At 43.4% G+C, this 26110-nt stretch overlaps 1 protein-coding gene across 1 annotated transcript; it reads left to right on the forward strand.

Annotated features, from left to right (window-relative positions):
- On the forward strand, positions 1–22261 carry LOC143962391 (olfactory receptor 1500-like). Its single transcript, XM_077471677.1, has 2 exons — positions 1–69; positions 21317–22261. The coding sequence occupies exons 1-2, from the start codon at positions 1–3 to the stop codon at positions 22259–22261; spliced, it is 1014 nt and encodes a 337-aa protein (XP_077327803.1).
- Positions 22262–26110: the final 3849 nt, after the last annotated feature.

Genomic DNA, 26110 nt, shown 5'->3' on the forward strand with positions numbered 1-26110 from the left:
ATGGCCTTTATTGTAAGCCAGAGCACAAGTGTACTGAACAGTCAGGAGACAACGTCAAGGAAGACAAATGTAAGACATTGCACTTTTACTTTTCCCTTCTAGGTAAAACCTGTGTTTGCCCTTGAAGATTACACCCACACTCTGCAGAAAATTGAGTAATTAATAATTATTAATAATAATAATAATAATAATAATAATAATAATAATAATAATAATAATAATAATAATATTAATAATAATAATATGCTCATCCTCAGATAAGCAAAGTCCTTTTTTTCCATCTTTAACAAAAAAAATGCGTTGATGGTTTAAAGCAGGGGTGCCTGTAATGGAAATTTGTAAGTTCTGTATATAATTGTATTCTATTTTGTATGTGTGGCACACGACACTAATAATGTTTTCAGTACATGTTTTGCATTCTTTCGAGTCCTGATTAGAATTAGCCTGCCTATGTAACGCCCCTTGTTACCATAAACGTACAATTGTAATATTAATGTGATACCTACGTAATCATGTGTATAAAAAACTTCAAATGCGTCATAATAAAGAAGAACGGTTATTTGGAAAGATGCTGAGCCTACCTTTTGTGTCTGTTCCCTACTACAGTAGTTATTATTAATTTGGAACCACTAATCAATATGAGGATAGGAGTTGTCTATCTACAAAATATCCATTTCAGTGCCCAACCTGTTGAAGAGCGAGGGCCACTTAAGTGGCTTGGTAACTGGTCGCGGGCCACAATGAGCAGAGTATGCGGATGACAGGTCCATGCAGAGCGGACATGGACACAGCCCACTCTACTCTATGGGTCTTTCGTTTCGATCTGCCCTGATGGAAGGGGATTGATCCCCTTGTTTTTTTTTTTTTTTTTAAGCGAATCAGATTGGGGGTAGGCGGGTGTAAAGGGACACAAATCTGTTTACATTTGCCTTTTCATAGAGGGTTGGAGGGTTCGATTGAGTTGGACCGATTGTGCGATTTCAAAATAATGCAGGGCAGTGCACCTGTGTCTTTCCTGTGGGTTAGCTACACTTTGCCATAGACTTCCATTATATTCTGCAGGTGTGGTGCACTTTCTGAAAGCTCACCAAACCTGCAGGTAATAACAGAAGTCTATGCCTCAGTGTGGATCAGTTTGAAAGTAGCCAAGTAACCACTGTGCAGATATGCCCATATATACACTGCAATTTTAGCAATAAACTGACCTTTAATAAAAGTCTTTCATTCAGGTATCGCTGGCTGTTGCTGTCACCGGCAGAGTGCATTTGGTATCACTCCACCTGTGGCAAGAGACGGCGCTATACAGGAAGTATCAGCTTATACATCTCTGCTCTACAGCTGCTTGCTTTGCCGGCTTCATTAACAAAGATGCTCTGGGATGGCGGGTCTGCAACCCATGATCTTGCTTACTGGGCACCTAAGCCCCCTTCCTGCCCAGGCCAGTTTTCAATTCTCAGTGTTGTTCACTCTTTGAACAACAATTGCGTGGTCATGCTACACTGCCCAAATTAAATTTTTAGGATTTTTTTTTAACACAAATAGAGCTTTCTTTTGGTGGTATTTAATCACTGCTTTTTTTTTTTGCTAAAAGAAAAATACTGACAATTTTGAAAAAAACAAACAGTTTCATAGTTTGTTATAAAATTTTGCAAACAGGAAACTTTTCTCCTTCATTGATGTGTGCTGATGAGGCTGCACTGATAGGCACTGATTAAAGTGGAGGGCCACCCTAAAAAAAAAAAAAAGCATTAATATTCTTTAAAAAAAAAGTAAAAAAACGTTTAAAAAAAATAAAAAATTACCTTGCCAGAAATCCCTGTTGCTAGGCAGTCTTCCTAATGTGCCTTCTTCCTGCTCATCGGTGATCTTCGGTCTTCTCCCCTCTTCCCCTCTGTCTTCTGGGTAATGGTGAGCGCTGTGTTCCCTGACACAGCGCGTCCCATTCACAAAGCGCAGCGCTACTCACGCATGCTCAGTAGGAAACGGGCACTGAAGCCGCAAGGCTCCACTGCCTGTTTCCCTTAGGCTGCTTTCACACTGGGGCGGTATTCAGGCGTTACAGCGCTAAAAATAGCGCCTGTGTAACGCCTGAAAAAAACCGGCCCCTTTAACTCTAGTGTGAAAGCCGGAGGGCTTTCACACTGGAGCGATGCGCTGGCAGGACGGTGAAAAAAGTCCTGCTAACCGCATCTTTGCAGCGGTGAAGGAGCGGTGTATTCACCGCTCCTATACCGCTCCTACCCATTGAAATCAATGGGACACCGCGGCAATACCGCCGGCAAAGCGCCGCTGCAGCGGTGCTTTGCGGGTGGGTTTAACCCCTTTTCGGCCGCTAGCGGGGGTTAAAACCACCCCGCTAGCGCCCGCACACCGCCGCTAAAACGACGGTAAAGCGCCGCTAAAAATAGCGGCGCTTTACCGCCGACGCTGCTCCCGCCCCAGTGTGAAAGCAGCCTTAGTTGGAATGGCAGCGCTGGGACCTGAGAGCCGAGGGACATGTCAGCCTCGGCGGCCGACATCACGGGCGCCCTGGAAAGGTAAGTCTCCTTATTAAAAGTCAGCAGCCACTTTTCTTTCAGCTGCTGACTTTTAAAAAAAAATGTTTACGGCTGCAACACCGCTTTAAGCGACACTGATGGGCACAGATATGTGGCACTGAGGGGCACTGATAAGACGGCACTGCTGGGCACTGATAGGTAGCACTGATGGGCACTGATAAGATGGCAATGATGGGTGACACTGGTGGGCACTGATGGGCGGAACTGAAAGGCAATGATTGGTGCCACTGAAGGGAATTGATAGGTGGCACTGATGGGTGGCACTGATAGGCACTGGTAGGTGGCACTGATAGGCAGCACCGATAGGTGGCACTATTGATGAGGCACTGATGGGCACTGATTGGCAGCACTGATGGACACTGATAGGTGGCACTGGTGGGCACTGATAGACAGCACTGATATTCACTGGGTGGGCACTGGCAGGTGCACTGGTGGGCACTGCTTGGCAGCAGTTGGTGTCTATGTGCAGGACCAATGTCCCTGTGACAGAAGCCAGTAAATGGCATTTTTCAGTGTGAGGAACAAAAAGCTGATTACGATCTTCTGTTTACATCATGTGATCAGCTGTCATTGGCTGACAGCTGATCACATGGTAGGGGCCAGGATGCATAGCATGCATGAAGGTAAAAAACTTGCCCCCTTAATACCTGCCCACCTTAAAACTCACCTGCGCTCCCTATCAATCCAGGGATGTACATGATAGCTGAATTTCTCCCAGGTCTCTCATTCCTCATTGGCTGAGACAGCAGTGGGAGCCATCGGCCACAGCCAGTGAGCCAATGAGGAGAGAGTTGGGGGGTGCTGGGCTAAGCTATGGCTCTGTGTGTTATTATAGAGCATGTACCAGTGCCCCCAGCAGTGGCGGCTGGTGTTTCTTTTTTAGGGGGTGGCAAAAAAAACTCCAGCTGGTCGGTCAGCAACACCCCCTGGCACTTATCCCATTGGCCGGGTTGTGGGCTCCTATGGATGGTGGACAGTGGCTACTTTGTCCTCTCTACATCAATACTGCATCAATACCCGCTTCCTGATTGGCTGGGAGGAGGATCAGTGTGGAGATAGCAAATATTAATTCGCTATTGTCACACAAACTAGGTGGAATCGAGGCACAGAGCCCACCCTTTTCTGAAGCCTATTAGAGCCTCTGGCTCTAATCATGCTTCAAAAAAACACCCCCGCCATGCGTCCAGCACCCTGTATGTAGATCAGGGGGCCAGACAGATGGATGGGAGGGCAGCACCCTCCTAATGCTCTGGCCCCCAAAGCATGTGGCTTGCTTTTGAGGGCACTGGCTGTAGAGGAGGAGTCAGGAGCACTGGCGGGGAACCTGAAAAGAAGAGGATCGGGGCTGCACTGTGCAAAACCACTGCACAGAGCGGGTAAGTATGACATGTTCGTTTTTTTATTGAACCTTTAATAGTCACTTTAAGATAACTAAATAATTCAAGACTTTTATTTTGGTAGCCTTTGCTGCATCCGATTCCCATCTCCTTTGTAAATCAGCTTTACTGTACATAAAATGTAACAACTATGGATTAGCCTACATTTCTAAATTTTTTTTACAGTGAAACAGCATATATAAGGTACTAGGAGGGTAAAAGTTAAAAAAGTAAGGAAAAAGAGCACCGGCTCCTGTAACGGGCGGCAACCAACTTATTCATTGTAATTAGCTCTTCTCATTGTTAAATACACGGCTTGTCCATCTTATATCAGGACGAGGGTAAATGTGATATTTTGATGGTGTGCTACTGAACAGTCCACCTTCATGCGGACCCATGTGAGAATCTTCCCTGTGAGTCCGCGCTGACGGTGCTTGGTTTGATGCACATGCCTCCGTGTTAGGTGATGAGGAGGCTTTGGAAGAAGAGGAGGGCGGCTTTTGGCTTTCTGGTGTCCAAAAAAAAATAAAAAAATCATATCAAACGTTTCTCTGAAGGGCTTGCTTTGATAATTTGACAATTGTGTCAACTTGTCTTCCAATAATGGAAGTTTGAGGAGCAGTGGAGTATTTTGCAGACATAGCAAATTTGGGAGCTAATTATAATTTCAAGATTTTATACATTACGCTGTATATAATAGGAATATGAGAAAATATAAATTGTAACTTGGCTTCTTTTTTCATTTCAAATGTTTTAAAGGTTTGTAATATTTAATTTATTTTAGTTGTATTATTTTGTATACTTTCTATTATTTGTATAGACAAAATTTACAAAAATCCCATTCTTTCTTAATGAGTACACGGAAAACATCTAACACCAAACGCTCAGGCTGTCCACACAGGGAAAGCAACAGAAGGGAATACTATGGACATTTCTGTTGTGAGTATATTATTTATAAATATATTTAAATGTTGTATATAGGTGGTATTGATAAATTCACAGTAGTTTTCAAAATAATCTCCATTACTTTAAAGTGGTTGTAAACCCTTACAACACACTTTGACCTACAGGTAAGCTTACATTAAGGCTTACCTGTAGGTCCAAGAAATATCTCCTAAACCTACATGGTTTAGGAGATATTTGCCAAAAGACAGGCACCGCTGTCTACGGCGCATGCGCCGTAGACAGTGGCGCACAGGCACACTGAGCGCAGGACCGTCAACGGCGAATATGCCGCGCGTGGCGGCTCCCGTGTGCATGCGCTGGAGTGACGTCATCGCGGCTTCGCCAAAGGACAGCGGCAGAGCAGCGAGGCCCACCGAGAAGATGGATGCGCCGGACTACAGGGGACAGTGGTGACATCGCTGGCTCCAGGGTCAGGAAATTGACACATAATGGACTACTATGTGATCCATAGTAGTCCATTATGCTTTACCTTTGCAGGGAATGAAAGAGGAAGTAAACCCATCAGGGTTTACTTCCTCTTTAAATGTATGGTGGTTTTGAAAAATGCAGGAAGATTCATATAGTGTTAGCCCTTGTACACACGGTCGGAGAATCCATCGGAATGTGTCCTATCGGACCGCTTTGTCGGATAATCCGACTGTGTGTGGTATGCATCGGACTGTTTCCGTCGGAATATCCGTCGGACCCAATTTTCCAACTTGCTGGAAATATTTTCCGACAAACTGGTCAGATCGGAAATACTCGGATCATGTGTAGAGAATTCCGATCGGACAAAGTGCCACGCATGCTCAGATCAAATTCCTACACCAAAGCTATTGGCTACTAGCCTGAACATAGTCCCGTCCTAACGAAATAACGTCATCACGTTCTGAACGATTGGATTTTCCAACAACTTCGTCTGACCGTGTGTATGCAACAGTTTCGGAAAAGATCCGTTGGACAAAATCTGACGGACAGAATCTCCGACCATGTGTACAAGGGCTTAGATTGAAATAGTGATATATATTCCTGAAAACTCACTTATTCGGGGAAGCCTACCCCACACCCACCTAACAACTGTCCCCGAGCTACCCCCATCAAATCATTCCCTGCATCTATTAACTTTTGTACCACCACCACCTCCCTTTAGAGTGTAAGCTCTACGAGCCAGGCCCTCCTGTCCCTTCTGTATTGAACTGTACTGTCATTGTGCTGTCCCCCCTCTACATTGTAAAGCTCTGCATAAACTGTTGGCGCCATATAAATCATGTATTATAATAATAATAATATATATTTTTGCACTTTGAACGGCAATTACTCAGTCATGCAACACTGTACCCAAGTGAAATATTTATCATTTTTGAGACCGATAGAGTTTTCTTTCGGTAGTATTTAACCACTTCCCACCCGGCCAATGCACATATACGGCCGGGTGGGAGCCGTCTACTTCTGATAGGACGTTCAGGAACGTCCATCAGAAGGAGCGGGATCGCGCACGCGTGTGCCCGCGCAGCAGATTGGCAGAAGGACTCTCTGATTGGCCCTCCTGATCACATGACGGCCGTGTCCAATCACGGCAGTCATGTGATGTAAACAAACAGCCGGTTGCTAGGCAAACGGCTCCTCCTCTCCTCACACAGAAGTCATCGCTGAGGAGAGGAGAGATTATCGCTGCAGCCGGCTGGTGATCAGTGAGTATGAGCTGTTTTTTACAGCTTTTTACTCACTGATCACCAGTCTAGTGTAATACACAACACACACCACACAGTATAAACACAGTCCCCACATATGTCCCCAAAACATACATGTCCCCAAATAATAAAAACACATGTCCCTAATAATAAAAACATGTCCCCCACATATGTCCCACTAAAATCACATGTTCCAATGATTATCTGCACATGTATATACGTGATCACCTGAACACATATGTACATGATCATTTGCGTACATATGTCCGTGATCACACAAACCAATTATTATATACTTAACGGAATTTTTTTTACCAAAAACATGTAGCAGAATACATTTTGGCTTAAATTTATGACAAAATTTGATTTTATTGGATTTCTTTTAAAATAGAAAAAAAGAAAATATCGTTTTTTTTCCAAATTTCCGCTTTTTTGCGCTTATATCGCAAATAATAAAAAAACTGAGTCGTGAATAAATACCACCAAAATAAAGCTCTATTTGTGCGAACAAAATGATAAAAATTTCATTTGGGTACAGTGTAGCATGACCGTGCAATTGTCACTGAAAGCGCTAGAGCGATGAAAGCTGAAAATTGGGCTGGGAAGGAAGGGGGCGAAAGTGCCCGGTATTGTAGTGGTTAATAACCGCTGAGTTTTTTTTTTTACTATATAAAAAGAAAATGCTTTTTTTTTTTGTTTGTTTCTCTTATACAGTTTTGCAAATAAATAATATTTCTTCTTAAATTTAGGCCAAAATGTGTTCTTCTACATTACTTTGGTAAAAAAAAAAAAGAACCCAAATCAGTGTATATTATTTAGTGAAAGTTACAGAGTCTATAAACTTTGGTATATATATTTGAAATGTGATCAATCCTGATGTACTGACTGTCTATCTCATTGTGTGCCCTAAAATGGCAGGATAGTACAAATACCCCCCAAATTAACCCCTTTTTGGAAAGTAGATAGTTCAATGTATTTATTAAGAGGCATGATGCATTTTTTTGAAGTTGTAATTTTGAGTCACAATTTTTTGGAAAACTAAGAATTTAAATAAAGAAAATTCACTTTTATTTACATCCTGTCATCAGAGCATTGTCATCATATGACTGGTGGGGCAATGGGCAATGATCAGGGTCATTAACTAGTGATAGTGTGTGATATATATATATATATATATATAAAATTCTGTTGATGCTTATATAGTGATGATCACTGTATACACAATAGTTTTAGCTGTCATGAATGTGTTAACCATTCATGAACAGCTTGCTTATGGTGGTGATCTGTGATTGTCTAAGCTAATCACATGGTACAAATATCAAGGTATCATGTGATTGCTTTAGCAACAAAAGAAAACACGACCAACGAAGGTTAGGAGAGTGCTGCTCACCCCGAAGGAACAAAAAATAGGACAAATTCCCCCACAGTGAGGTTTTTAGGCAGCAAATAAATCTAAAAGAATTTAGTATAAAAATTCAATATTTATTAATATAGAAAAATGTAGCAAAGAAGTTAAAGCATGAGCTCCACTGGACAACAAATAAGTGAAAATAAAAATAAACAATTAGATGTACAGTACAAATGCAGACACAACTTCATACAGACACTGTACAAAATTGGCAACAGTGAAGATATGGCACTGACGTGTTTCAACCCTCTATGGGGGTGTTCTTCAGAGGGGTGGTCTGCTATGAAAAAAGAATATCATAAATACATGTATCAATTAGTACTTCTATATCGTGTAGGTACCTAATAACTTAATATAATTACCCAATGGTGCACATCCAGAGAGATGGATAAAGTAGTCCCAGTGGAGAGCCCTTTTAAAAGGACCGCTTGTCTCGCCCCCCACATACAAGGAGTCCCGAAGCCCCCAATTGTCACTGCGTACCAAGGGAAAAGGCACAGTCCAGTGGCGTGGCTTGCAAGAGGACACACTTATACCTCACCCCCTGTAAGTCAGGAAGTGGGTGAAAGCACTGGCAGCCGGAACTGTACATCTAATTGTTTGTTTTTATTTTCACTTATTTGTTGTCCAGTGGATCTCATATTTTACATTTATTCCATGTGATTGCTTTTGGCCAATCACAGATCATAACAGTAAGCAAGCTGATTGCTTATTACAGTGATCACTGCAATAAGCAATCATTTTTATAAAATCACACACATTCATCCATTCATGTGTCATTGGGGGTTATTTACTAAAATAAAATCCACTTTGCACTGAAAGTGCACTTGGAAGTAAAGTCGCTGTAGATCCGAGGGGGACATACAAGGAAGATAAGAAAAACAGCATTTTAGCTTGCACATGATTAGATGATAAAATCAGCAGAGCTTCCCCCTCATTTCAGATCGACCCCTTCGATTTAGAGCGACTGCACTTCCAAGTGCACTTGCAGTGCAAAGTGGATCTGCCTTCATAAATAACCCCCATTGTGTACAGTTGTGATAGCAGTGATTGGTCATATCTAGCACTTGTACAGGAGTGCTGCGATTGCTCCTGTTTGTGCCATGTGATCGCTGTGTAGAGATTACAGTAATATACAATAAATGTCTATGAATGAAAGGCATTGTGTAGTATTGACATGTAATTGCTGTGATTGGTTACAGAAATCACATGGCACCAGGGACGGCCAGGTACTATAATCTGTCTTCCACTGTGTCTGGTGGACACAGCAGGTGACAGATCACGCCGATGCGTGAACCTTAAGGTGTGTTTAAGGCCTGCACCTGGAGCATGTCATATGATGTCCACCCAAGATAACAGGAGTCTGTCAGAGGCCATCATTCTACAATTGATTGGGCGGGAAGTGATTAAAGTGTAACTAAAGGCAAAACAGGAAGAGTTATAACCCCGGTCAGTTTTTTCTTTACGCCATTTGTGTTCTATTGAGGAGATTTCCCTTCACTGCGTGTCCCATAGCCAAAACAAGAAGTGAGATATACTTCCTTTCATGTGAGGGAATCACAAAAGTCACAAAAGTCACCAGAACTATTGTCCCCATTGAAGGATTTCCCCCTCTATTACTGTGGTGTCAACCCAAAATTTGGAATCTTCTTTCACTTTTAATAATAACAGTAAACAGGACACACACAGAGGGTAAATCTCCCTAGCAAGGGCACAGATAGCAAAGCAAACTGACAGAGGTTATAATCCCTCAGGACTTTAGTTATACTTTAACTCCTTTCCACCCATAATCTATAAAAGGTTTCCTTAATCTCCCTGGTGGTATGATTATGTCTGATTTATGATGCTGAAAGCGGTACAATGTTTTGCATGGAAATTTGGCGTTTTATATTGTAGGCCTGTAATTCTAAGGAATAACTCACTTAAATATGTCCAAAAAAGAGTCTAGTAGACATCCCGGGTATGATAAAGTTTGAAACACAAAATCATAAATTATAATATAATAAATAACTATAAATAATTGTGGTTGATGTGGATAGGTGACAATGTCAGCAATAAGGCACCGCCATCCCTGAATAGTATATATAGACAGAAGGATGCTTTAGTGGGATTTTCAGGGTGCCAAATAGAATTATTAGTAGACCACCAAAAATACAAAAAATATCAAAATTTATTAGACATAACACAGAAATTTAAAAGCAATTGTATTGATTATACATATATTACGCAGACATCAGTACACATCTAGTAGGTAGATGGCAAAGGTCACTTTGCAATAATATCCTGACATGTTTCACCCTATAGGGCTTCCTCGGGGGATGTTTATTGAGAGACAAAAGTAGATGTGTAACTGCGTAAAACAAAATACAATTAAAAAAGCACAGAACAATATGAAAAAATACAATTAGAGAGTATGCTATTGACCATCCAAACTCAATGTTCATCAACCACCCAACAAATGATGTTTACTTGCGACTTGATGTTGAGCCAAAATATGAAGACGGACACTGAGCTGCACAGAGAGCTGGCCAGGAAGATCCCAGGGACAAAGACAAAGGCCAATCTCTACCCAGTAAAAAAAGGAAGGTAAGTATATGAACCATAGGGATGTGGGGGCAAACTAATGATGATCGGGGAGTGGGGGAAAGGGAAGGTGAAGAGAATAGGGAAGGGAAAAGGGGGAGGGGGAGAGCGAGAAGGACGGGGGAGGGAGGGAAAAGAGGAAGGGAAGGAGTAGGGGAGGGGGGAAGAAAAACATGTCACTTATACATGTCAGAAACTGGATGGGTTTGCCACGCTGACACGTCTCTCCTTATGAGAGAGTCTATTGAATTAAGCGCTTTTTTACTACCTTCCTGGGATTGACTCCCCCTCCCCTCAATCTTTTACAGTTTTGCTGCATTTTATTAATCATGCTTTTTATGCTGGGTACTCACCTATTGTAATTACCTGTTACCGCCTAAAAAAAAATGTCCCCCACCTTTTTTCAAAGTGGAGATAGACGATCTGTATACAGGAATATGAATATTTTTATTGCTTTAAAGTATGGCTATTATTGAATTGATTCCATCATTGCAGTAAGTATCTAATATATATTCTAGACATGTGCAGAGTGAAATATTTTGTTTCGGAATTTCGTTTTTGTCCGAAAAATAAATTTATTTAGTTATTCCCGAAATTCGTTTTTATTCATTTAGTTTTTCGTTCAAAAATTGCATTCGTCCGAAAATCCACATGAATTACGGTCGTATCTGTCTTTGAAGGCTTATGGTGTCTGTCGAATGTATAAAGAAGATTCGACAGAGCTGCTAAACTCTATATAGCCTATAGGTGGAGCATTTGACTTTGGAAATGTACGATTGCAGTGTCGTAAAGTTTCGATGCTCCGTCGAATATTATTATAAACGTGTGTGTTTTTCTTTGCTTTGTCGAATCTCCGTCATTCATGTTGAATGAATGGTCTAAGTCTCACAGTGTCAGGTGTCATCTTTTCTCTTTGTCAAATCTTTTCTCTGTATGTCGAATATTTTCTCTCTGTGTAATCTTTTCTCTATATAATCTTGGACTAATAGAGGTAAGGTTAGGCAAATTCGACCACAGGTTCAATAGACACAGATTGTTAATGTCAGAGTCACGTCGAATCTCCTATTCTATATCGAACTGTTGTAACATCGAAAACGAAAATAAAGCATTTATTTATGTCGGATCTTTTATTTTTCGGATTCTGTGCTTTCGTTATTTTTTTTTTAAAACGAAAACGAAAATACCTGAAATTTGGATGAAAATGCATTCGGACGAAAACGAATGCACATGTCTAATATATTCATTATTAATGGAATTAGACACTTATTATGGTTTAACTTTCCCAATAATATCTTGTCTTATTTTGGAACCCATGGCCTTTCCTCAGACCCAGCTTGGTGATTTGTAAGTACACTATATTACATTAATTTGTTCACACCTCTCCTGCATCACCACCCTTACCTCACTGCCCACTGCTCCTTCCCTTCCCCGGGCCCCTTTTTTTATCAATCCCCATTGGGACCCACACATCACAGTATTCACATATCACTCCATCCTCCCCACCCCCTCACTGTCCCTCTCCTTTCCTCATCCTCCCCTTGTTTTCCCCCACCCCCTTTCCCCACTCCCTTTTTCCTTCCCCCCTTTTTCAACACGTCCCCCCTCCTCCCACCACCCCCTTCGCCCCCCCTTCCCCCTTCTTCACCTGCCCATTCTCTCCCTTCCCCCCTCCTTCTCCCCCTCCCCCTTTCCCCTTCCCTAATCCCTTCACCTTCCCTTTCCCCCACTCCCCATCATCATTAGTTTATTCCCACATTTCTATGGATCATATATTTACCTTCCTTTTTTTACTGGGTAGAAATTGGCCTTTGGCCTTGTCCCTGGGCTCTTCCTGGCCTGCTCTCTGTGTGCAGCTCAGTGTCCGTCTTAATATTTTGGCTCAACATCAAGTTGCAGGTATACATAATTTGTTGGGTGGTTGATGAACATTGGGTTTGGAGGGTCAATAGCATACTCTCTAATTGTATTTTTCCATATTGTTCTGTACGTTTTTAATTGTATTTTGTCTTATGCAGTGACACATCTACTTTTGTCTCTCAATAAGCATCCCCTGAGGAAGCCCTATAGGGTGAAACATGTCGGGATATTATTGCAAAGTGACCTTTGCCATCTACTTACTAGATGTGTGATGATGTCTGCGTAAGATATGTATAGCCAATACAATTGTTTTTACATTTCTGTCTTATATCTAATAAATTTTGATATTTTTTTATATTTTTGGTGGACTACTAGTAATTCTATTTGCCTGGCCCCCTGAAAATCCGACTAAACTATAAATAATTATCAAAAATAATAATATAATAATAATAAAATGTATTCAATAATGTAATCAACTCAAAAACACAGAAAATTGCTCAGAATTGCAGAATTGTCACTGTCGTTACTTTCAGTGTCTGATGACAAATTTTTCTATGAATCACTATCGCTCATTTCTGCAAGTGATTCAAATTTTTTTTTTTTTTTTTTTTTTTTACTTTCAAAAGATTTTATTTTATGAAAAAGGCACTTGCAAGAACATACCAATAAAACAAACAATCTTCAGCAGGGTAAGTCTGCTGTCACAGTGCAAGTAAAAATAAAAGAAGACAGTTGTGGAAATCAGAATATAGCAAATAGGTACAGACATCCTGCCCCGCCACAGCGAGGGGCTAAACAATAAAACAAAGGGTCACACCCCGTGAGGAGCCCATCTAAAATATCTGTGAGGGGGAGCAACCAGGAGCCCCCCCCGACACCCCTAATAGGGAGCTTGCTGTGTCGGGGTGGGGGCGTACTCTCCCGGGTCCCCCCCTCTCAAAGGGAGAAAGTACTCGATGAGCCGTCCACAGGGGGCACCTCTGCAAGCAATTTATCTATACGGTAAACCTGTCAATTATAGCTCCGTTGAGCAAACCACAAAAACAGGTAATCAAGAAGGACAGAAGAGAGAAGAGAGGAAGAAAAGAGGAGAACAGAGGGGTAAAGGGGTAAGCTATTTCCGAAAAGGGTGGTGGGGTACAGTGTCAGAATGTTTAGCACTCAATAAGAGAGGGAGAGCTTTAAGGGTGAGATCGGGTCGCTAAGGGAGAGCCTGGGGGCATTCCCGGCAGAAGGGATATTCCCATATATCGGGCCCAAGGATCCCACACCTTTCTAAATTTAGGCGTGGTATCCGACAGAATGCCTGACAGTTTTTCTTGGGACATTATCCAGGATATCTTCCTCTTTACTGCAAGGAAGGAGGGTCTGGGTTGCTTCCAGGTGGAGGCAATCGCAATTTTGGCTCCTAAGAGGATAAAATGGGTTAGTTTCTGAGTGTAACCAGGCAACAAAGGAGCAGGAGCATTGAGCAACGCAACCTCAGGAGTTTTTGGAACCCGGCAGCCTGTGACCCTGTGAATCAAGTTAAAGATTTTAGTCCAGAACGATCGAAGCCTAGGGCATTCCCACCAGATGTGGATCATGGAGCCACGAAGTTGGCACCCCCTAAAGCATAGGGGGTTGCCGTGGGATACATTTTGGCTAGCCTGGCTGGAGTGAGGTACCACCTGGTTATCAATTTGATGCTAGCTTCCATGAGTGAGGTGTTTTGGATCCCACGAAAGGATCTGGCTAGGGCCAACTGCCAGGTTTCAAGACTGCCAGAGGTCTGAAGGTCAGACTCCCATGCCGTCATATAAGCTGATTTGCCCATTGGGGCAGTGAGAGCCGCATAGATTACTGAAATACCGCCCCTCTGCTCCCCGATCCTACCAGACCAGGCTTCGTAAGAAGTAAAGGGGGGAGGAAGGGGCTTGTTCTTCCAAAGCGAGTGTAAGAAATGAGATATTTGTTGGAAGCGGAACCTCTCTGAGTCTGGTAGCTCTAAGTGTTCGATACAATAGGCAAGGGAAATTGGACCCCTTGAAGTGAAATAATGACCTATCCGTTATAGTCCTTTGTCCAGCCACCACCTGAAAGCCTCAATATTCAGGCCAGGGGGAAAATCATGATTTCGGAAGATGTGAGCAAGGGGTCTTAAAGTGGAGACCAGGGAAGGCTCTCTGCGGAGACCGTCCCATAGGGCACAGGAGTGAGAGAGGGATGGAGACATGATGGGCGGCCTGGCTTTGGGTGGACACCACAATAGATAATCTAGTGTAAAAGAGGGTACGGAGCAGCGTTTAATGGACAGCCAATCCGGTTTCTAGTATTTGGAGTAGAGCGTGGAGAGTTGGGCCAGGCGAGCTGCAAGGTAATATTTGTGGAGATTAGGCAGACCCAACCCACCCCTGCGTCTGTGCAGGAATAGCGTGTTTTGCGAGAGACGGTACCCTTTGTTGCTCCAGATATATTTCAATATTTTGCTTTGCAGAGAACAAAGATGGTCCTTCCGGACCGGTATGGGGAGGGCTCGGAAATAGTATAAGATTTTGGGAAGAAGGGTCATTTTTATGGAGTTAATCCAGCCAAGCCAGGACAATTCGTGTTTAGACCATGAACAGAGATCAGTTTCCAACTGTCTGTATAGTTTGGGGTAATTGTGGGCATACAACATCTCCGTCTTAGGTGTAAGGGAGACACCCAAATATTTGATGGCAGTGTCACTCCATTGGAACCGAAAGGATTGTTTGAGTGAGATAACTTGATGGGTGGGAAGAGATATATTCAGTGCCACAGACTTAGAGTAGTTAACTTGTAAGCCTGAGACCTTGGCAAAGTCGTCTAGTACTCGAGATAAATTGGGCAAGGTAGTGAGGGGGGAAGTAAGGAATAACAATATGTCGTCTGCAAAGAGTCCGCATTTGTGCGTTTGGCTGCCACACTGGACACCTCCAATGTCTATATTGTGGCGGACTGCTATCGCTAGCGTTTCAATGGCTATTGCAAATATGAGGGGTGAAAGGGGACACCCTTGTCTAGTCCCTCTAGTAATGGGAATGGGAGTGGATAGGTATCCCTTAAGTCGAATTTGGGCCCTCGGCTAAGAGTATAAGGCCCGCAGTAAGCCAAGGAAGCGAGCCCCAAATCCCCACCTGTCAAAGAGCTGGAAGATGTACTGCCAGGAGACCGAATCGAAAGCCTTCTGGATATCTAAGGAAAGGAGAAAGCCAGATTGTTTGGTTCCCCCTTTCCAATTAGTCTGCAAAATGGAGATAATGAGACCGCCCTCCGAATTTGGTCAGGTCCCTACCTGCCAGGGATAAATCCGACTTGGTCCTTGTGGACATAGCGTCCGATAAAGGAGGCCAGCCTATTGGCCATGACTTTCGTAAGAATTTTGAGGTCATTATTAATGAGGGATATCGGCCTGTAGTTACTGACATCTTCCAAGTTCTTATCAGGTTTGGGTATGACCGTGATGTACGCCGTATTAAGGTGGGGATCTAGGGGGCTTCCATTAGCTTTATGATTGCCGAGATTGGCCAGGTGGGGGGCAAGCGTGTTGGCAAAGGCTTTATAATAAGGGATCGAAAGACCGTCGTGGCCTGGGGCAGAGCTTTTTTTGAGTTCCTTTATGACTCCCAAAATCTCCTCTGCCTGAAAGGGGTATTCCATGATTTGTTTGTGAGCGTCCCACAAGACAGGGATGGGGAGTCCCTCCAAAAACTGTGGAAGAAGGTTTGCTTTGGGAGATGGGGGACTGCTGTAAAGAGAGGTGTAAAAGTCCTGAAAGGCATTCAGAACTGTGACCGGGTTAGACGTGGGTGGGCGTCCTGCACTTCTGATCCGGGGGAGGGTGCTTAGCTTGGTTCTATTGGAGAGTCTATTAGCCAGGAGTGTGCCTATTTTGTCTGCCTGTGAATAAAATTTGTGGCCAGACCACCTAACCGATTTTTCTGCTTTCGTGGTTAGAGCGAGATTGAGTTCTAAACGAGTCTTGTCAAGCAAGGTGGTGGGAGTGCGGAGGGGGTCCCGTTTGTGAAGAGCCCTGAGTCTAGAGTATTCCTCTTCTAGCTTAAGGATGGTTGATTGCCTTTCACGTTTTATTTGAGTTCCTAGTTGAATGAGTTTTCCCCTAATAAATGCTTTGTGCGCCGCCCACAGGGTTTCGGGGGAGACATCAGGTGTCGCATTAATAGAAAAATATTCCTGTAGTGCTTTGTCAAGATCCATAATTCGTGATAGCTCTGACAGGAGAGATTCGTTTAACCTCCAATGTCTGGGGTGTCTCCCACTCGAACCCCCGACCCCCGAGGGCCGTCACAATTACCAGAGAGTGATCCGAGACCACCGTGTCAGTGATGGAGGCTTTGAGCACCCGGGGTAGGAGCGAAGCGGGAACAAGGATGTGGTCAATCCTTGCATAGGATTGGTGTGGTGCTGAGAAGTGAGTATAGTCTCTCTTTGTGGGGTTTAATTCCCGCCAAGCGTCGGATAAACCATAAGCGTGGAGCAATTTGGCAATCCGCAGGCTTGCCTTCGTGGGCCGGGTTAATCAGGAATGAGAGGAGGAGGATTTGTCGGGGCTTTGCGACGTTAGAGTCCCCTCCGACAATAACCGTCCCTTCTAAAAGAGGCGCAAGGGTGCGCAACAGGGATTCAAAGAATTTGACCTGTCCTGTGTTTGGGGCATAGTAGGAGACCAGGGAGTAAAGGTGGTCTCCCACAGTGCCCTTTATAAGTAAAAACCTGCCCTCCGGATCCGCCTTTTCAAAACTTTTGTTGAATTTGCACGTTTTGGCTATCAGGATGGCCACCCCCTTGGTTTTGGATTCTGCTTTGGCTAGGTAGAACTGAGGGAAGTGGACGTGAAGGAACTTGGGACTATACCAGACAGGAAGGTGCGTTTCCTGAAGTAGGATTATATCCAGTTTCAGGGACTTATAGTATTCAAGAGCTTTTCTGCGTTTGACGGGGGAATTAAGGCCCTGTATATTGTGGGTAGCTATCTTAAGCCTAAAATCTTGTTGATCAGCCATGGAGCAGAGGGGGAGCCCAGCATCTGAAGACGACCTCACTTACCCAGTCAGTGGCGAAGTTCCCGGCAACAGTGTTGGGATTGACGGCCTATGATTTTCTCGTGGAATACATTGCCGACAGGGTTAGCTCAGCCATACCTGAAAAAAACGACAGTGTCATGCAAACATTCAACAGGAGTAGCTTACCATCTAGTGGAGAGACAGAAAGAGATAGGGCAAGGAAAGAAAGTGTTCCTGGGAAAGGAAAGAGGAGATCAGGGCAGGACACACCCCCCGAAATCCCGAGAAAGAACAGTGTTAACAGCTGACCCATAAGGTCAGATGTCCCGACCCTCAGGCACCCGAGAGAGACCGAGGGAGGGGGAGTTGCGCAAGTGGTCCCTCACAGAACTGGGGACCCCTAGTCGGGAAACAACCCGATCTGTTGATTTAACAGCATACAGTAATAGAAGTTAAACAAAAACAAAGAACTTAAGGCACGGCCAAACTTAGTGTTTAGGAGACACTGGGGCTGATCAGTAAAAGCTAGTCATTAACCATAAAGTGAGGTTACATATCCGGGGAGAGTGCTGGGGACTGCAGCCCTCTATAGTGTCCGTTAAGAAGCCCGGAGGGCCTAACTCGAGGGGGCGCAGATAATGTGAGGGGTTGTGGACAGTCCAGAAGGTGGATGGAAGACTGCATAGCGTCCAGGGCTATTGAAGGCAAGGGGGAAAGGGGTAGCACAGGTCCTAGGAAGGGGGAGGGCAACAAAGGTGGAGGACCAAACTTCCAATGGTTGGGGAAAAGTCCTCTGGCCCTCTCCAGGACCTCGGACGGTCAGACACACAATGGAGAGTAGAAGTGGAGGCCTGAATGTTACTCAGCTGGGTGCATTGTCCTTGACCTTCTTGGCTCTTCCGGAGGTCCACAACGGGGATTGTGGGCTGTTAGGTGTGGGCCGTTTGTGTGAGCCCTGGCCAGAGTTAGAAGTGTCCATGTCAGCTTCTTGAGAAATAACTTTCAACCTGGTGAGGAGCTTTTCCCCCTCGGGGAATGTGGAGAAAGCATATGTCTTTCCTTTGTCCGTGAACCTGACCGCAAATGGGAATGCCCACTTGTATTTTATGTCTCTTTGTGACAGTGCAAGCAAGAGGGGTTTCAGGGCTCTCCGTCTCTGTATGGTGGAGGGGGAGAGGTCCGCAAAGATCTGAACCTGGTGGCCCTGGTATGTGACGTGTTGCAGGGATCTGGCTCTCTTCATAACTTCTTCTTTCACCGCAAAATGGTGTGGCTTGGCCAGTACATCACGTGGAGTGCCATCCTTCCTGGGGGGGCCAAGGGTTCTGTGGACCCTGTCGAGTTCCAGCTTTGGAGCTGGGATGTCAGGGATTAGCTGAGTAATGAGGTCATGCACTGCCTTGAACACATCAGTTATCGATTCTGGAAGCCCTCGGATTCTGATGTTGCATCTGCGTGACCTATTTTCAAGGTCATCAATACGGGCCATGGCTAGGTCTAGTTGCTCCTGCACTGAATAAATGTGCCTGGAGTTTTGGATGGATCTGGCAATTGTGTCCTCCATTTTATGCTCGATCGTTTCGATCCGGGAGCCCAGGTTAATAAAGTCAGCTTTTAATTCCCCTGTGATTTTCATGGCAGTTTGGGAGAGTCCCCTTTCCAATAGTTCAGAGAATTTGCCAAACAGGGCATTCATGTGGGAGACTGGGTCTGCATGAGCAGCCTCATGTGAGGCCATGGCAGCCTGGGCGGCCCTGTGTGTCCCTGCGGGGGATGGGGAGAATTCCTGGAGGGTGCATTTCAGCAGGGAGACCGTGGAGGCCGGGGACGGCATGGCCTCCTTGGGTGGGCCCCTGAGATTGCCTGGGGTGGCGTGGAGAGGAGGAAAGTCTGTATCTGACCTGAAATCCGCCAAGCCTGTGGATCTGTGTTCCTGGGATAGGAGCTGTGCTGCGGTGGCCATCTTGGATTTCTCCCACACGTCCAGCGATGCGAACAGCGGGCCCAGGCTGCGTTTAGCCGGTCCCCCGGTCATTCGGTTATGTGCCCCAACTCTCCGGGAGTCTGTCCCTACAGCTCGGTAAGCGGAAGGGAGGCCGTGTCGTGCGGTAGGGGTTCCGTCGTTCCGCGAGGCAGCGGAGCTTTAGACGATCGCGGCCATCTTGGAAGCCTTGCGCATGCGCACATGGTGATTCAAATTTTCTATCGTTGTTTTCTAGCTGGTCTAAAACCACATTTGACGTAAAGGGACACTTTTTGGTTGCTATGGACATTCTCCAGTTTCCAGGCAGAAAGAACAGTATATATAATATAAAAGTACATGCAAGGCACTGGACAAAGCACTAGGGACAAAAGGGAGTTGAAATAATTTGATACAGTAATGTAATCTGTAAGATTACAGTGTACTGTATGTGTTCTGTTTTTTGCAGTTTTTGAATTTCCCACTGGGCTCCGTCCCCGTGCGTCGCCCCGCTCGCAGGAAACGGAGTCCGGCATACAGAGCATCGGGTGGAGGACTCAGCCGCCGCACACAACTGGAGGACATCACAGGATCCTGGGGACAAGGTAAGTAACTTTCCCTGGATACTGCGATGCACCCCGGAATGTGACTCTGGGTTACTGCTCTTGGTATGGAAAATCCCCCCCCCCCCCCGAGCCACACTCGGGAATACCGCTAAGAAGGTTAAATTGTTCTCACTTAGAGCTTACATCCGTGTCTGCCACTAGTTCTGTGACAGTGCTGTGTCTAATGGATCAAGAATCAATCACCATGAATGATCACTATGACATTATAGTGATCACATGACGTTGTTTAGAAAGAAGTCAATTACTAAGACTGGAGAGTAACATCTGGCGGAGCTGATCATGGTGGACAAATCAGCTTTTAACTTTAGTTTGTTCAATTAAGCTTTGACAAAAAAAAAAAATGCAGAGGTGCACCAGATTTTGCACTCCCCAGGTTTTAGTAAATCAACCCCAAATTGTGTTACTGGCAGGATTGTGAAAACAGATGAAAAAAACCCTGAAAAAAATAAATTATACAGCCAACACATGTAAGGACTGCAAAGCTGCAACATATTACATTTTTGTTTTTGGGTTTAGTTGCAGTTAGATGAGGAGGAACATAATGAGCCTAACATAATGTAATGTTTCTGTTATCACTGTGGTTATTTGGGTTTTGGGTTTAGTTGCAGTTAGATGAGGAGGAACATAATGAGCCTAACATAATGTAATGTTTCTGTTATCACTGTGGTTATTAAATATAATTTGAAATATGATATCAGTTGATATCTTAAATAATTTATTCTACTTTTCATATTCAATGAATTAAAGGGGTTGGGATCCTGGTCCCCAGGCAGGTGCTCACCAAAAAGCTAAAGAGCAATTGGACTATCTTGGTACAATACAATGAAGGTAAATTCAGATATAGAAACAAGCAAGTAAAAAGATCTACAAAAGTTTATTGATACACAATACATGACAAAGATATCAATGATGAAAAAAAATATAGGTGATGGTCCATGTGTATCACCAAGATAATACTCCCATGATCAGGGGAGTATTATCTTGGTGATACACATAGACCATCACCTATTTTTTTTATTCATCATTGATATCCTTGTCATGTATTGTGTATCAATAAACTTTTGTAGATCTTTTTACTTGTTTCTATATCTGAATTTACCTTCCTTGTATTGTACAGATGAGATAGTCCAATTGCCCTTTAGCTTTTTGGTGAGCACCTGGCTGGGACCAGGCTCCCAATCCCTTTATTTCTAAAATGTCTGGATGAAGGTACAACTTTTAATTGATCCTACCCATGAATATTGTATGTAGAGGCCATTTACAATCTTTATTTTCCTAATCAATGTAGGAGGCTAACATCACTTTAGTAACAGAATTTATTCTCCTGGGATTTCAGAACACCAAAAGCATTAAGATTTTTCTTTTCTTCCTCCTTCTTGTGATCTACTGCCTTACAATCTGTGGAAACCTTCTGATCATTGCGCTGGTGTTCTACTGCAAGAATCTTCAAAGTCCCATGTACATCTTCCTCACCCAACTCTCTATGAATGATATCTTGTTAACAACAGACATTGTGCCCAACATGCTTCATGCTTTAGTGAATACACATGGGACAATAACATTTATGGGTTGCATTACTCAGTTGTATTTTTTCAGTGCTTCAGAAACATCAGAGTGTTTTCTTCTCATGGTCATGTCCTACGACCGTTATTTGGCCATCTGTGAACCATTGCATTATGGTTCCATAATGAACATTGCTTTCTGCCAAAAGTTAGCAGCTTTGTCTTGGATATTAAGTTTTTCTCTTATACTGATTGACATTTTAACCGTGTCTAATTTACAATTTTGTGGTTCAAATATTATTGACCATTTTTTCTGCGATCTTTCCCCACTACTTACACTTTCCTGTTCAGATACCTACATTGTTCAGATAGAAGTTGTCTTATTAAGTGTCCCTGTGGTAATAATTCCTTGCTTAATTATTTTAGCATCCTATATTTACATTATTATTACCATAGCAAGAATTCCATCCAACATAGATAGGCAGAAGGCCTTCTCTACCTGCATTTCTCATCTAACTGTGGTCTTCATATTTTACGGAACTCTTTTCACTGTCTATACTCTGCCAACCAGTGGACAATCATCTCACCTAGCTAAGACCCTATCTCTGTTGTACACCGTGGGGACACCTTTGATGAACCCTATTATATATAGCCTGAGGAACAAGGACATCAAAAAAGCTTTAGATAAATTAATCAGTGCAAACATTTCATGTTTTGACAGGTCGTATTGATTGAATGTGAATGTGTCTTTACAGTTAAATAATTTTAGTTATTCAATCAAGATTTTCTTTTCTTTATTAGATCAAGTCATTTAGATCATGATGCACAGAGACTCAACAGAAAGTGAAAACAAATTCTACAATAAAGATGGCAGTCATTAAGATTATGTGTGTTATACATATTGTGAGATTTAGCTTAAAATGGAGCGTTTTACGAGAATTTGGTCAACTCAGCTATATGTGGTTTTGTTTTTTGCCCACTTCTATTCATACAAACAGCATCACAACACAGTGGTCTGTCCATGCAAGGGCTGTTTAGCAGCCTCTTGGCTTTTTGCACACAGCTATGTTTATTCTTCCAGTCTTGGGCCCTCTACTGATCTTGTTCCATAATTCACCAGACTAGATCTCTAACCTGCTCACACACAGATTGAAGCTTGCTTAAAAGTCTTAACAGGAGCCCAATTGGCCTGTATACAGCAGCACACCACAAAGACAAGAACCCCCTAGAAGAGGACCTTCAATCAAATTGAAACATTCAAGTATAATAGGTCAAATAGAGTGCTAAATGAAAAAAATACTTGGATATTCAAAGTCTTTATTAGTCAACTGGCTGGAACAAGCAGGGCAAAAGACAGCCAACTCATTACAGGGGCCTTTAATTTAACGGTACAGAAGGGAAAGTTTAAAATATCACACATAAGAATGGTGATAAGGCAGAATGCTACTAACAATTCTTGTTGCCTCCCTTGTTCTTTGCCATAAGAGAGGTACCCCAGGCCTCCACAGTATTCTCCCCCTTTGAGCTGGTTTATGGGAGACATATGTGGACTACTGGATATAATGAAAGAGACATGGGAACAAGAAGCTTCCACTTATCGGAGTGTGGTAGAACATGTGTCTCAAATGCAGGACCGAATAACAAAAGTTATGCCCATAGTATGGGGACATTTGCAGGCTGTGCCAAACACCCAGAATCGTGCATACAACCGATCTGCCAAGCATTTAAACCTGGGGACCGGGTGCTGGTCTTAGTGCCTAGCGTCGAGAGTAAATTTCTCGTGGCAAGCACCCTTTGAGATAGTTGAGAGGGTGGACAAGGTCAACTATAAAGTCCATCAGCCCACCAAACGTTGGAAATTCAGACGGAAAAAGTCAGATGGAGCCCACACGCTATCGGATTTTCCGACAACATGATCCACATGATTTTCCGTCAGAAAGTCTGACGGTGTGTACAGGGCATTAGACAGGGTCAATTCAGTTAGTTGCAGGTTGGCTGATAAATGAGTTGGGAATTTTTCTTATTTTTTTGGCAATAGGTGAAAATGTGGGGAACTTCTTCAGTGACAGAAATGTCAAGAATCTTTCTTAACTGCTTGCTGACTAGCTGCCTCAGTTTTACTGCGGCAGAATGGCACGGCTGGGCAAACGACTTTACCTTACATCACTTTGCCTTTTTCCACTAGGGGCACACGCAGTGTGTCCCCGGAGCTGATGCGATTGCACGTAACAGAGCGAGAACTGGGATCTGCACAGATCCCGGTTCTTTCAGGAGAAAGGAGACAGATTGTGTGTTCATAATATGTATGAACACCGATCTCTCTATCCTCCTAGACAGTCCCATCCCCCCACAGTTAGAAACACACATAGGTAACACAGTTAACCCCTTGATCGCCCCCTAGTGTTAACTTCTTCCCTGCCAGTGACATTTACACAGTAATCAGTAAATTTTTATAACAATGATTGCTGTATAATTGTCAATGGTTTCAAAAATGTATCAAAAGTGGCCGATCTGTCAGCCATAATGTCGCAGTCCCAATAAAAATAGCAGATCGCCGACATTACTAGTAAAAAAAATAATAATAATAATAATAAAAATGCCATAAATCTATCCCCTATTTTATAGATGCTATAACTTTTGTGCAAACCAATCAATATACGTTTATTGCTATTTTTGTAGAAGAATATATATCAGCCTAAATTGAGGAAAAAAAAAAGTTTGTGGGATATTTATTATAGCAAAAAGTAAAAGAATTGGGGTTGATTTACTAAAACTAGAGAGTGCAAAATCTGGTGCACCTATGCATAGAAACCAACCAGCTTCCGGGTTTTAATGTCAAAGCTTAATTGAACAAGCTGAACTTAGAAGCTGACTGGCTACCATACACAGCTGCACCAGATTTTCTCCGGTTTTAGTAAATCAACCCCATTGTGTTTTTTCAAAATTGACGCTCTTCTTTTGTTTATAGCACAAAAAATAAAAACTGCAGAGGCGATCAAATACCACCAAAAGAAAGATATATTTGTGGGAAAAAAATGAAATCAATTTTGTTTGGGTTACAGCACCGTACTACCGCGCAATTATCAGTTAAAGCGACGTAGTGCCGAATCGCAAAAAATTCCCTGGTCATTGAGCAGCCAAATCTTCCAGGGCTGAAGTGGTTAATGATTGACCTTCAAGTTAATATATTCAAGTTTATTTTACAATGATTTGTGGCTGCTATTGTTGCACCTCAAGTGAATGATTTGGGTATATGGTATGAGATGGTGCCAAACTCCTATGACAAGGGTCCTTCTTTTGAGTAGCCCTCATGGTGGTATATAAGTCTGGAAAATGTGGTAGTTTTGAAATGAATGCCCGCGGGATGCTCCAGATATATTTACATATGGTGAAATTCTTGCTGCTATTTCCAATAACGACACAGACTTTTGGTATTAAAAAAAAAAATCTTTGTATTAGGATTTCATACAAAGGCAGTCCCCAACTCACAAACATCCGACTTACAATTGATTAATACTTACAGACGGAGGGAGACAACAGAAGGTGTGAAGAACATCTACCCCTAAGAAGGGAAATTAACTCCTGTAAGAGTTATCATGAGAAAAAGGTGTCTCTGCTGAAGGTTTATCACCAATCCTTGTTTCTACAACAACCCACATTTTTCAAAATCCAATTGTCACAGGGAAGTGAGGTGAAATCTTCTGAACAGGGGCACAGACAGCAAACCAAACATCACAGGGTGTTACCCTTCCCTATGCTATCCAAAAAAAACATAAAAAATATTATTCTGATTGGAGTTACAATTAAAAACTGTAGCTGTTCCAACTTACATACAAATTAAACTTAAGAACAAACCCACGCACCCCATTTTGTTTGTAACCTGAGGACTGCCTGGAGTAAGCAGAAAAGGCCTATTTCAAAAGTTTTATTGGTTAACCACTTAAGGACTGCCGCATGGAGATATACGTCGGCACAATGGCACCGACAGGCACAAGCACGTACCGGTACGTGCTTACCTTCCAGCGGGTGGGGGGCCCGATCGGACCCCTCCCGCTGGCTGCGGCCATCCGTTTCGCTTCAGGAGCGATCCGGGATGAGGGTATGGCCATTGGTTTCTGGCCATCCCCTCTCGATTGCTCCTGGCGAATGAGAAGCTTCCACGCCTGTGTAGTGTAAACACAGGCAAGGAGGAAGTGATGTCACTCTCCTCGGGGCGGTCTTTTTTACCAGACTGTGAGGAGAGGTCATAGTAAGTGTGCACCAACACTACACTGACATGTAGGTACACATAGGCACACTGTCACCACCCGATCACCCCCCCCCCCCGATTGCCCCTCCCAGTCACAGTGTCACTGATTGCAGTGATCATTTATTTACTGATCACTGCATTTAGTGTCAGTTGTGACAGTAAAAAGTGTCAGGGCAGTTAGTGTTAGGTCCAGGGTAGCCCCCTACCCCCCCTAATAAAGGTTTAACCCCCTGATTGCCCCTAGAGTTAACTCTTTCACCCCCGTTTGCCAGTGTCACTAAGTGATCGTTTTTTCTGATCGCTGCATTAGTGTCACTGGTGCCGCTAGGTA

The sequence above is a fragment of the Lithobates pipiens genome, unplaced genomic scaffold (genome assembly GCF_037356315.1).
Source record: "Lithobates pipiens isolate NorthernLeopardFrog02 unplaced genomic scaffold, aLitPip1_a1.2 Scaffold_8, whole genome shotgun sequence".
Taxonomy (NCBI): Eukaryota; Metazoa; Chordata; class Amphibia; order Anura; family Ranidae; genus Lithobates; species Lithobates pipiens.